Below are 13,734 nucleotides of genomic sequence, written 5' to 3'. Positions count from 1 at the left end.
GACAGAGAACAGGCACACACAGGCATCCAGCCACTGTAGATGAACTACAGATGCATGTGCCACCTTGTGCATCTGGCTTAGGTGGGTCCTGGGGAATTGAGCCTGGGTCCTTTGGCTTTGCAGGCAAGTGCCCTAACCACTAAGCCATCTCTCCAGCCCTATGATTGCATATAAATTTTAATCTTTTTTTTTTCTGTGAGGACTAGTGCTGGGATTTTGAATGGAATTGCATTGGATCTGTATATTGCTTTTGGTAGGATTTTTCTAGTATTCTTTTCTGTCTTTTTTGTTTTTTAGTTATGTGTGCATCTTGTTTTGTTATTAGTGTAATGCTAGCTTTACAGAAGGAGTCAGGGTATGTTCTCTCCTTCTCAACTTCATGAAATAACTTCAAAAGCAGTGGTTGGAGATCTTCTATAAATGTCTGATAGAATTCTATGATAACCCCATCTGGACCTGAGCTTTTAAAGTTTTTTTTTTTTTTTTTCAAGCAGAGAGTGAGTGAGACAGAGAAAAACTGCGAATGAATGAGCACACTAGGAACTCTAGCCACTGCAAATGAACTCCAGGTGTATCTGCCACTTTGTGCAACTGGCTTCACATGAGTACTAGGGAATTGAACCCAGGTTGTTAGGCTTTGCAGGCAAATACCTTAACTGCTGAGCCATCTATTACCCCCCTTTTTGATGGGGTGCTACTGTTTCAGTCTTTTTTTTTTCGAGGTAGGGTCTCACTCTAGCCCATGCTGACCTGGAATTCACTATGTAATCTGAGGGTGACCTCAAACTCATGACAATCCTACCACCTTTGCCTCCCGAGCACTGGGATTAAAGGTGTGTGCCACCACACCCATCTTACTGTTTAAATCTTTATTATTAGTTTTAGACTCCATGAATACAGTCAACTTGGTACCATAGTTAGCCTCCTCCCTGTCCTACCCACTCCACAGGGACCCTCTTGTTGGGGTATATGGGTTGTGCATTGCGGGGTTAGCCATCAGTTATGAGTAGAAGAAAATGTCTGTGTATCATGACCCAATGTGTGGCTAGATCCCAGAAGACAGAAGAAACATTAGTGGTGAAATCTGAAGAATGTGTAGTGTACCTGAAAGTAAGTACCAATTCGGTTCCAGTCTAATCAAGCAACTACAATAAAAATAAGCCACAAACATATTGCTCACAGGTCTGGAGGCTGGGAAGTCCACAATCAAAGGACCAGCAGATTCAGTGTTTGGAGAAACTGTCTTCTTGCTGCACCCTCACATGTGGAAAGAAAAGGGCTGGCTCCAAGGTCTCTTTTATAAGGCACTAATGCCATTCATGGTGGTATTACATAGTTCCATCATCCTTAGGGGTTAGGATTTCAGCATGTGAATTAAGGCAGGAGGAGGGACACAAGCATTCAAATTATAGCAAATGCTAACATTTTTTGTTTGCTTGCTTTTTGTTTTTTGAGGTAGGGTCTCACTCTAGCCAAGGCTAATCTGGAATACCCTATGTAGTTTCAGGGTAGCCTTGAACTCATGGTGATTCTCCTACCTCTGCCTCCCAAGTGCTGGGATTAAAGGTGTGCAACACCATGCTGGGCTTAAATTCACTTATTTTGATAGTTGTGATAAGTAATGTTATGTAAGATGGCAATATTGGAGATGTGTGTATATATATATACACACATATATGTATACACACACATACATATATTTGTTTTTTCAGAACTAAACACCAAGCAAACACAAGTGTCCAGGAACATCTCACAAACTGGTTTGAGAAATTTCCATATACCATATGGTGCATGGAAAAAAATTTAATTTAGTTATTTGAAAGAGACAAAGAATGAGGGAAGGAGAGGGAGAGAAAGTAAGGAAAAGAATGAGTATGGGCATGCCAGCACTTCTTAGCACTGCAAGCAAACTCTGGACATATGTGCTCCTTTGTGCATCAGGCTTTATGTGGGTATTGGGCAATCAAACCCAGGCCATTGGGCTTTGCCTTCAACTGCTGAGCAATCCCTCCGGCCCCCAGGAAGTTCTTTGTTATCACTTTTATAATTTTCCATCTCTAAATTATCTCAAAAAGTGAAAACCTTAAAAAGCTGTTAAAACACATGCATCCAGATGTGTTTCCCATGTGTAATTCAGAACAACCCAACAATTTTTGTTTTGTTTTGTTTTGTTTTCAAGGTAGGGTCTTGCTCTAGCCCAGGCTGACCTGGAATTCACTGTGGAGTCTCAGGGTGGCCTTGAACTCAAGGGAATCCTCCTACCTTTTCCAAGTGCTGGGATTAAAGGCGTGTACCACCAAGCCCAGCTTTTTTTTTTTTTTTTTTTTCTCACTCTAGTTTTAGATTGTGAAACTTAAGGCAGTATCTGATAGACAACTTGCCCAGGGACATATGACTAAGAAAAAAAAAAAAAAAACAAAAAACAGGGTTCAAGCCAGGTGTGCTGGTGTACACCTATAGTCCAAGAATTTGGGAGGCTGAGGATCATTTTAGCCCACAAATTCCAGGTCAGCCTGGGCAACATAGAAAAAACCCTGTATCTTAAAACAAAAAAATCCAGGATTCAAACCCAGGCTGTGTGACTTTTTATCTCAATCCCTTAACCAACCTATTATTGGTGTTAATACTGGGCTGCTAGTGACCTTTTTGAAGGAGCCTGAGAGAAACGGTCCAAAAGCAAAGAATTTTATTTTAGTGCTGTATAGTGTACAATGGATTTTGTATAAAGTGACTTTTATCTTTCAAATGATATTTCAAAGGAGTTACCATGGGATAATACATTTGTTTGTTTTGGGGGGGGCTTTTTTATTTTTATTTATTTATTTGAGAGGGAGGCAGAGAGAGAGAGGGAGAGAATGGGCATGCTTGGGCCTCCAGACACTGCAAATGAACTCTAGATGCATGTGCCACCTTGTGCATCTGGCTTACGTGGGTTCTGGGGAATGGAGCCTCAAACTGGGGTCTTTAGGCTTCATAGGCAAGTGCTTAACCACTACACCATCTCTCCAGCCTATTTTTTAAAAATTTTTTATTTATTTATTTGAGAGCGACAGACACAGAGAGAAAGACAGATAGAGGGAGAGAGAGAGAATGGGCGCGCCAGGGCTTCCAGCCTCTGCAAACGAACTCCAGACGCGTGCACCCCCTTGTGCATCTGGCTAACGTGGGACCTGGGGAACCGAGCCTCGAACCGGGGTCCTTAGGCTTCACAGGCAAGCGCTTAACCGCTAAGCCATCTCTCCAGCCCTGTTTGTTTGTTTTTTGAGAAACAAGGTCATAACATGTAGCTCAGGCTAGCACTGAACTCATGATTGTCTAGCCTCAGCCTCCTGATTTCTAGGAATCCAGAGATCTTGCCCAGCTACAGTGTCTTTTAAACCAGGGGAAATCACTGATATATCCAGCAGATACTTTTTCTTTCTCTCTCTCTCTCTCTCTCTCTGTTTTATTTATTTATTTATTTTGAGTTAGTGTTTCACTCTAGCTCAGGCTGACCTGGAATTCACTAAGTGTTCTCAGGCTGGCCTCAAACTCACAGTGATCCTCCTACCTCTGCCTCCCGAGTGCTCAGATTAAAGGCGTGCACCACCACACCTGGCTCCAGCAGCTACTTCTAACAATGGATAGTTCCAGACCCAACTATGGCAGTATCTGTGCATCTATGCTACCAAGAAAGCCACCCTATATGTACCATAAAGAGGGGTCACCATGAAGACAATTGTCAGCTTCCCAGTATTCCAATTCCCCAATTTGTTCTTCCCAAGTACCTCACTCTTGGACAGGGCAGAAAAGCATTTGGATCACTGGAAAAGAATTCCATAGAAGTCACATGTACAACACCTCTATGGGGGCCAGGAGCCACTGGGAGTTAGTTTTCCCAGGTCTAAGTCTCTCCTAACAAGAAAGGGAAATCAAGACTGGTGAGACCACCACAGCAACGTGTATATTTGCTAAGGGACAGTCTATGAGGTCTCTGGGCACACAGAAGCCTTTCCCACTGCTCTTAACTTTTCCCACCCTCCCTCTCTCCCTTCTTTCTTCACTTTCTTTCTTGAGATAGTCTCAAGTATCCTAGCATCACTTGGCTGATGATGACTTTGAGGTCTTAATCCTCCCTCCACTTCCAAAGCGCTAGTATTCTAGGTGTGTACCATCGTTCCTGGCTTTTTTTTTCTCCCCCTCCCCCCTTATCCTCCCCTGCTCTACTCCCTCTTCACTTTCAGGTAGTCTTGTTATGTACTACAAGATGGCTTCAAACTCACAATCCTACTACTTTAGCCTCTCGAGTGCTGAGATTAGAGGCAGGTACCATAAAATCTGGCTCTGCTCCATTCTTTCAAGTTCCTACAGTAAAGTCCCACTTCCCCCCAGATATCCATCTGCAAATTTTATTTGATAAAGTAAAAACATGCACACACATACTCCACAGTCTACCTCTAAGAATTGTCACATTTTCATATAAACCACAGAATATATTTAATTCAAATTAAACATGAAACTAGAATAACATTCGGTCCTTATGAAATAGCAACCATACTGTTTTGTTTTGTTTTAGAACAACAACAACAAAAGAACAGTACATTTCTTCCTACATTCAGGCAATCCACAAGGCACAGGTCACATCCAGTTTGATGAGGCGACAGATCCAGCAGTCACCCATGCTCAAGGCTTCAGGCTGGGGGAGGGGAGGGGAGGGGGACAGACACGGACCATGTTTAATACAAAATGATTCTGCAGCAAGTCTGAAGGAACAGACTCTCCCTCTTGATACACGAGAATGAGAATCCAAGTAGCAAGAAATAGGAACTTGCATGATTAATGTGCTTTATTAAATAGCACACCATTTCTCACCCATTTCAAACTGTGTGGTGCTGCCTGCAATACAGCACCAATGGAAGCTTCCTACACATTCCTCAGAGTAATAGTCCTTCCACTGTAGGTGTTTCTTTTCAGTTAATATTCTTTCTGCTGTAGGTTTTTCTTTTCTTTTCTTTCTTCCTCTCTTTCTCCCTTCTCCTTCCTTCCTTTTTTGATTATTTTTGGCATCATTTCCATCCCAGGTAAAGAAAGCCAACTTCTTCACAACACAGGTCATTCAGCTTTGAGTGCTGGCCTTCACATTCTCCTTGGGCCACATGGGAAGCCTAGTCCTGTATGGCCAGGCCTTTGTTCAGCTCCCTCACTGAAAGCTTTTCACTGTTTGGTCTGCAAAGATAGAGGCTTGCCTACCCCAGTTCCATTCACCTGGGTGAAGGGACTAAGGGCTGGCAGGTGGCTTTCTTCACAAGGCAGTGCTCTCTGTGTCATTGTCTATATCCAGCAGAATGTGTCCAGGTACGTCTTTGCTTGTTGAGTCTGAATGTATTTCAGGAAAGAAGCTGCGAAGCGGTTCTGAAACCCTAGAATTGGTATCTGGACAAAAACATGAGGAGACATGGTATCAGCGAAGGTAAGGCCCCTGAAACCACTGAAGATATTCTGAGTACAAGAGACTAGAAGGTTTGAGTCAGCCCATGCACACATCCTTACTATAAATCTCAGCAAGCCCATGATACCCCAGACAATAGTCACCTGGCACAACCTCTAGGCTCTCCGCACTCCCCCCACCACTTTCTTTCTTTCTTTCTTTCTTTTTTTTCCAAGGTAGGGTCTCACTTTAGCTCATGCTGACCTGGAATTCACTATGTATTCTCAGAGTGGCCTCGAACTCTGTGATCCTCCTACCTCTGCCTTCCAAGTGCTGGGATTACAGGCATGTGCTACCATGGCCAGCTCTTGGGGCTTCTTCCTGTGAGTCTGGGGTGTACCCAGAGGTGTGACCCTTAAAAGCTTTGCTGGCTTTAAATGAAGGAAATATCTTTCTCACCACTAATGTACTAAGTGGAGCTTCCTGTAAAACAGCTCACTCCTTGAGGCTGACAGAATTTCCTCCTGGTGGTAAAACTACCATCTCAACTTGGGCACAAACGACAGTCTGGGCTGAACCATGATGAGCTGTGGGTGTCTGTCTTGTGCACTATAAGGAGATGAGTGGAATCCCTAGCCTTTACTCACCACATGTCAGCAGCACATAGCCACCTGTGTCCCCCAGGGAGACAACCCCAAAATGTCCCCAGGGGTCACAATCACCCATCGGTGGCAACAACCTAAGTAGACCATTAAACCTGCAAATATATTTTTTTTCTCCAATACTCATACATCCAATTCCTACCCAGTCTTCTTATGCTGACTGAAATTCCTTTGGTAAGATGGCAATATCTGGCCCTTAAGCCATCATCCCCATGCTCACAAGACCCCTTCATTCATCACAGTTCTCTTTTATGACAGGGCAGTGGGTCTTAAACACATTCATTCATGAATAAGTATCTTCTGAGCTCCAACCACATGCCAGAATAGAACAATGAACAAGACATGACTTCCCTCAATGAAGCCCATAAGCAAAGAAGCCCAGCCTTAATCAAGACAAAAGGCTTGTCAAGCCATGTGTCTAGCAAAGTATGAGGTCTTTGTTAAGTAGGAGAAAAAGAAGGGCAATGTTAAGTTTGATATAGTTTTACTCCATCAGGTCATGGCCAGTCAAGGTAGGAAGCTAGGAAGGAGTTCCAGGGAAAGAGGGCTTGCTGGGCACTCTCCTCCTATGCTGCTCTTCCTACTTGTTCACATCAGCCTGCCCCCTGGGACCTGGTTTTGAGGTTATTTCTATTATCCCTAGTCCTCCCTCAGGCAGGCCTGCCTGGCAGTGCTCAGAACTCCAAAAGGCTTTCTACTTAAAGATTGGTTTCTGCCCCTCATCCAAGCTCTACGATCCTGTCAGTATATTTCTTTTCTCAGTGACTCCAGGGTCAGCAGACCTGACCATGATAGTTTCCAATACACCAAAACCCAGGAAAATTCCTAGATTTATAGAAGTGCCAAGGGGTCAAATAGTTCAGGTATTAAATGTCATTCCAGACAATGTTCAATGACCAGAACACCAACTGAATGAGACTAAACTATCATATTCAATGGTTCAGTCTGAAGTGAACTCTGTTTATAGGATTAAGGATGCCTCAGACTTGTGCTCACCAAGTGCAAGGACATATCTGTCCTGTTCATAGTGAGCCCCAGTGCCAAAAGCCATGACTGGCAAATAGCAGACACTCCTTGTGCTGGGTGGTTGACAGACAGACAGGTGGATAAACAGTCTTTGGTGCAGCCCTTTCTCCAATCTTCCCTTCTTAATCACAAGCCAAGAAGTAGGCATGGCTCAAAGGAAATAGGGGGACAAGTAAGTTATCATACATTCAATCCCTTTCCTCTTATCCTACCATAAAACAGAAGGTGCCACAGGCCAGTGTCTCTTCTTTGCCCAAAGAGTTTACAAAACCTCCTGGAATAGGTGTGACCAGGTGCAGCTTGCAGACATCAACTCTTCCTAGAGGGCAAATTGGCTTTTCAATGTTTTTAAAAAATATTTTATTTTGGAGGCTGGAGAGATGGCTTAGCAGTTAAGGCGCTTCCCTGAAAAGCCAAAGGACCTCAGTTCAATTCCCCAGGACCACATAAGCCCGATGCACAAGGTGGCACATGCTTCTGTAGTTTGCTTGCAGTGGCTACAGACCCTGGCATGCCATTCTCCCTCCCTCCCTCTTTCTCTCTCTCTCAAATAAATAAATAATAAAAAAATAAAAAATGAAAAAAAAATTTTATTTTCATTTATGAGAGTGAGAGAATGGGCACACTAGGGCCTCTGGCCACTGCACACCAACTCCAGATGCATGCATTACCATGTGCATCGGACTTATGTGGGTTCTAGGGCATTGAACCTGGGTCCTTAGGTTTCACAGCCAAGTGCCATCCTCCAGCACCAGCCTTTTCTCTATTTTTACCCATCATACATAATTCTCTACTTATGATGAACACTAATTGTATATTAAAGACAAAAGTGTGTGGTGGGAAGACAAAGGAAAATTCCTTTCCTCTGCCTCCTGCCTGTTCATCTGGCTTTCCCAGTCTCTCTCTCATACTTCTGGGAATCAACTAGCGCAAGAAAACAATGTGCCTGTGTGTACAGTGGTAAAGGGCTGCCATGTGGGCTGGGCCAACTTTCAGAAGGACAAGGACAGCTAACATTACTGAGCCCTTTCTAGAGGCTAAAGACGTACTGTCATGTCACTCAGTGAGCTGCTGTGAAATAACCAGCCAGTGTTACACTGTGGAAACAAGACAGGAAGCTCCGAGGCTCCCCTCCTCCTAGGTGACAAGCCAGCACAGGGCTGGATTCTGTCTCTAAGTTTCTCCTCCTCCCCCACAGGACTGGGTAAGTCCTGGTTGAGGGTCCTAAAGGACATTATCTGAGGAGACTGTGGTTAAGTGTCTGAGACATTCTGGTTCCCTGCAGTAAAAAGGAGAAAAGTATTATTTAGAAAGACACCTCTAAGAATACCCTCCCCACCCCGTAATGCTTTTGCAACTCTTCAACTATGAATTTATATGTTATCTGGATGCCAAAAGGGACTGGTCCTTTCCTGAGTTCATATGACAGAGAAAAGAATGAAGAAGAAGAAAGGGGGAAGGGAAGGAGTCAGCCAGAAGAGACCCTCCAGTAACCAGGCTCAGCCTAAGGTAGAATGTGACACCATTCATGGCCTGTGACCCAGATTCCTTCCTTCCTGAGGATTTCATTCAGGAGGCAGATTCTCCACAGGACAAGACAGGCATGGCATGGATCTTCAACAACTATGAGTGCATGCTTTAGGTTGTAACCTTCAGAAGGGCCAAGGCTATTTTGATACCACTACATACAAGTATCATATCAGAATACACTCAAAAGTACACAGAGAGCCCATCACCACTACCCTGTCTTCTTCCTTAACCTCAGGTCTGAGTGCCTACAACCTCCCAATCCTTACCGGTTTTCAAGGCCAATTCAAGCTCTAGTCTATGAAAACTTTGAGGCAAATTTTTATTACTTAAATAAAGCCAAGATTATATTTGAGTCTTATTGGGTGTTTGACTTTACCTACTTAAAAACTGAATGCAGGGCTACAGAGATGACTTAGTAGCTAAGGTGCTTGCCTGTGAAGCCTCTAAGGACCCAGGTTCAATTTCCCAGGATCCACATAAGCCAGATGCACAAGGCAGCACATTTGTCTGGAGTTTATTTGCAGTAGCTAGAGGCTGTGGCACACCCATTCTCATTCTCTCTCTCTGTCTGTCTCTCTCAGCCTTTTTCTATCTCTCCTAAAAAAATAAATAAATACTATAGTTTTTAAAAAAATCTGCCAGCAGAAGATCCTTAAATATCCAACTGCAAGTAATAATATGTTTAATGAAGTATTATGTACTTGTTGACAAGAATTACCACATGGAACACAACATAGGATGTGAAGTAAAATAAAAATGCAGATCAGCCAGGCACGGTAGCATATCCCAGCACTCAGAAAGGAGAGGTAGGAGGATCATCATGAGTTCGAGGCCACTCTGAGACTACATAGTGAATTCTAGGCCAGCCTGGACTACAGTGAAACCCTACCTTGAAAAACAAACAGATAATAATAATAATAATAATGATGCAGATCAAAACATGAATAGGGCAAATAATTAAGATTAGGTATCTCTTTACCATTAGAAAAACACAATGAGATTTTTAAAAAAATTGTAAGTATATATAAGATTATAACTGTAGAAATATGGTTGACCACTCTTATTTCCATTTCTCTAATATTTCTATCTCTTTAATAATCATGGTGTGTGTGTAGTGCAAGGGGTTGGAACCCAGGGTCTTGTATATGTCAGGCCAAGTGCTCTAAAAGTAAGTTACACCCCAGCCTTCATGTTTATTTTTTAAAATATTTTATTTATTTTTATTATTTATTTGACAGAGAAGGGGGGGGAGAATGAGAATGAATGGGCATGCCAGGGCCTCCAGCCACTGCAAACAAACTCCAGATGTGTATGCTCCCTTGTGCATCTGGCTAATATGAGTCCTGGGGAACCAAACCTGGGTCCTTAGGCTTTGCAGGCAAACACCTTAAGTGCTAAGCCATCCTTCCAGCCCTATTTTTAAAACTAAGTTACTTTCATGATATAAAAAGAATTCTGACTTTTTAGACTTTGGGTGCTAGCAGATGTTTTATAAGGACTTTGAGTGTGACAGGTCTATGCACCACATAGGTAGTGATGAATGACCCTTGGATGTTCTCATGAATATTCTTGCTAAATTAGTGTCAGTTGCCCCAGAACACTGCCTTTTTAATGCGTAAAAGAAAACCAAGTGGTATTTCAGAATTAAGATATGAGTAGTTGAGCTTCACCCTGTCTGCTTCTCTCTGGGTCCTAGAAGATCTGGTATATATAAATCTAAATGCTGACATATGAATCTAATATGTAACTGATTATTTTGTTCTAGATACTCTTGAACCTAAATAACTATCACTCACAGAGCCGCTGCATATTATGGGATGTGGCTTTTCATATTTCATTAAATTAATCCCTTCAACACTTGTATCCGATGTCAGCATTTTATAAATCAAACCAGGTTGTGCCTTGCCTGACGTTACAGAGCTGAAATTCTCCCTCAAGTATCTCTATGTCTACAGTGTGTACTTTTTTTAAAAAAAATTATTTTTATTTATTTGAGAGAGTAAAAAAGAGAAATAGGCAGAGAAAGAGGGGGGGGGGGACGGAGGGCGGGCGGGTGCACCAGGGCCTCAGCTACTGCAAATGAACTCCAGACTCATGTGCCACCTTGTGCATCTGGCTTACGTGGGTCCTGGGGAGTCGAACTGAGGTCCTCTGGCTTTTCAGGCAAACACCTTAACCACTGAACCATCTCTCCAGCCCTACAGTGTGTACTTTCTACTATACCTAAAGACTGCTTGACAAAGAAAAGAATAAACATGAAGTAACAAGGCCAGCCCAGTGACCACCTGTTACACATTGTGAACATATTTAGTACTCAGGACAGTTGACAGCCAGCATGAACAAAGCCAGTCCTCAGTGCATGCACTATTAGTAGGTATGCAGACAGCGGGTTAGGGTGATGGTTAGTGACAGGCATTAGTGCACAAATATGATCATAACGTAGCAAAACTGCTTTGGCCAATCAGGTGCCTTTTCCTTACCATTAAATATTCCAATTTCAGATCTTACTGAATATGGCAGGTCATACATCTAATTTAATAAAATGTTTAAATTAGAATACTCTTTGCTAAAACTCATTATTCTAAAGACAGCATGATGTCACTGTTTTACTCCTGCTTTCCAGAATCACAATGAAGAGCTTGACATTCACAATGCCTTAGAATCCCTCCTTTTTCCAGTGCCGAGCTCTGACGCTGAGTAGCATATCAAACCTGCTTGGCAGAGGTGGTCTACCCACCAAACACTCATTTTAATCACATAAACCTTAATCCAAGTCTAAATGCTCTAGCTGGGTAAGCTGCTTTTGCAATCTGTTCACAGTTTTCCAATTGAAAACCTGTTATCATAATAAAGGACTGCACTATTATTTTTTCTTTGAAAAGACCCAGGGCATGTGTAGAAAGCCTATCACTAACAGCATGACCAACACTAGGAGATTGCTAGGAGACTATGAACGTCCAATGGCAGCCCAGAAAACTGTAAGCTATTAAAGACTAAGGCCATAAGTGAACCTGAAATTTCTTGTGCTAAGAGAATTCATAACATGAATTTCATTTTCCTTCTTAAAAATTTAGATAGCATATTAAGAAAAAGCCTTTTTTTTTGGGGGGGGAAGGGTGTTAAGGCAGGGTTTCACTATAGTCCAGGCTGAGCTAGAACTCTGTACCTCAGACTAGCCTTGAACTCACAGTGATCCTCCTACTTCAGCCTCCTGAGTGCTGGCATTACAGGAATGACCACCATATTTGGCTTAGTAAAAGGTTTTTTTTTTTATTTTATTTATTTATTTTTTTTAATTTTTTAAGGTAGGGTCTTACTCTAGCTCAGGCTGACCTGGAATTCACTATGTAGTCTCAGGATGGTCTTGAACTGATGGTGATCCTCCTACCTCTGCCTCCTGAGTACTGGGATTAAAGGCGTGTGCCACCATACCCAGCAGTAAAAGTATTTTAAATGTAAAATTCCACCTATTTAAATATAGACTACAGTGAGCTACAAACCAATAACCTTCTTTCTTAAATATACCCTGGCAGCAAGAAGGGGAAGAGTTGATGGTTGTGTTACAGAAGGGGCACACCTCTGGCTGTGCTCTAAATAAAATGAAGCTCTAGGAATTAAAAGTTTGGTTGTCACAAGTTTTAAAATGTTAAAAGGCATAGCCTTGCTTAGGACCCTCACTCTACAATAAATAGTTTCCACACCCAGTGGGGGCCCCAGCCTTCTGAGGAAGGTAAAGGAATGCCTGTACCCACCTACACACTTTCAAGCTTGTACTAAAACTGAACAGTCATGATAGATTGCCACAATAGGCTGAGGGCTCTGATTATAACAACTGTGCCCACGACAAGAGATTCTGCTGCCCAACCTGTGCCCAAAGCACACATTCAGATGAGCTTCAAAGCACCTTTTAAAAAGCTCATTCAGGCCGGGCATGGTGACACATTTCTTTAATCCCAGCACTTGGGAGATAGAGGTAGAGGTAGGAGGATTACCTTGAGTTCAAGGCCACCCTGAGAGTACACAGTGAATCTCTCGTCAGCCTGGGCTACAGTGAGACCCTACCTCAAAAAACAAAAAACAAAACAACAACAACAATAACAAGTTCATTCAGTTTAGGAAAGCAAAACTTAAGCACGCTAGAATGAGAAAGGTTTTAAAAGGTGGAATTAATTATTGGGAGAGATTTTGTTGGCCTTGAAAATTTCAGACATCAATTAAGAAAGCTCCATGCAGTTAACTCGCACTTAAGCTACAAAAATTAAAATTAATGCTCAAGACACAAGGCCAGTTTTCTGTGCAGGTAACACCATAGTCCTCTTGTTGGATGCCAGTGAGCCAGGGACAGGTTAAGTGGCATCGAGAAAAGCAGGACACAGACAGGCTTACTAAAAAGAAAATATTCTTAGCATCTTAACTGGGGGTTTGAAACTGGGCTCTCAACCTACTCACAACCGAGGGGATTAGGTGCCCTGCCACTCAAAGTGCCTCTGCTGGAATGAAGGTAAGCCACATGCTGCAGGACAGCCTGCTCACTACTACAGCACAGGGGCAAGTGACACTCTGGAGCATAGTCAAAAGCACACATGAGGAACATGGCTAAGCAGCAGCATTTGGAGCTGTGGCTCAAGCTGCTTGTGGGGGTTACAGACCTTACTTAGTCCTGAAAACCTTCCCCAGCAGTAAGAGCACTAAGAAGGGCATCTAGTGGGAAACAAGCAAACAAACCAATGTAACTTTATGGTTTTCAAATTAAGGACTTGGTGTTACTAAGCATAGATAATGTGTAAACTATGCACTGTATACTTGGAAAAAAATTATCAAAAGATATGTTTTATGTTGTTAACCCTTATCATGTGGGAAGTCAATTTGGGCAATTCTGGGAGTACTATGGGCACATTTTCTGCTGCAGTCACTCAGAAGGGCTGCAGAGTTAGAGGCACATGCCAGTGGCTTCTACAAGGATGCTTCCCAGTCGAATAGCCTCCGTGAGGCTATTTAATTAAGAGAAAGCTACTCTAAGAAACCAGGCACAGCTCTGAATTACCATTCAAAACACAATCAAGCACCTGTTCATCTTCCAAGTAAATCACAAACTTCAGTATCTGGGCT

At 42.7% G+C, this 13,734-nt stretch overlaps 1 protein-coding gene across 6 annotated transcripts in view; it reads right to left on the bottom strand.

The window, feature by feature from the left end:
* Positions 1–4,451: 4,451 nt before the first annotated feature.
* The window catches only part of Arhgap17 (Rho GTPase activating protein 17), a 156,527-nt gene continuing 147,244 nt past the window's right edge, over positions 4,452–13,734 (bottom strand). For 5 of the 6 annotated variants that reach the window (XM_045130878.1, XM_045130879.1, XM_045130876.1 and 2 more), the window contains one exon: positions 4,452–5,412. In XM_045130878.1, the coding sequence (XP_044986813.1) occupies positions 5,282–5,412 (131 nt within the window). In that variant the 3' untranslated portion in view covers positions 4,452–5,281. Of the gene's footprint in view, positions 5,413–11,105; positions 11,155–13,734 lie in introns of all 6 variants that reach the window. The other variant, XM_045130877.1, reaches the window with a different exon arrangement.

This window comes from Jaculus jaculus, chromosome 12 (assembly GCF_020740685.1).
Source record: "Jaculus jaculus isolate mJacJac1 chromosome 12, mJacJac1.mat.Y.cur, whole genome shotgun sequence".
NCBI lineage: Eukaryota > Metazoa > Chordata > Mammalia > Rodentia > Dipodidae > Jaculus > Jaculus jaculus.
This window is presented reverse-complemented; position numbering and strand designations above follow the sequence as displayed.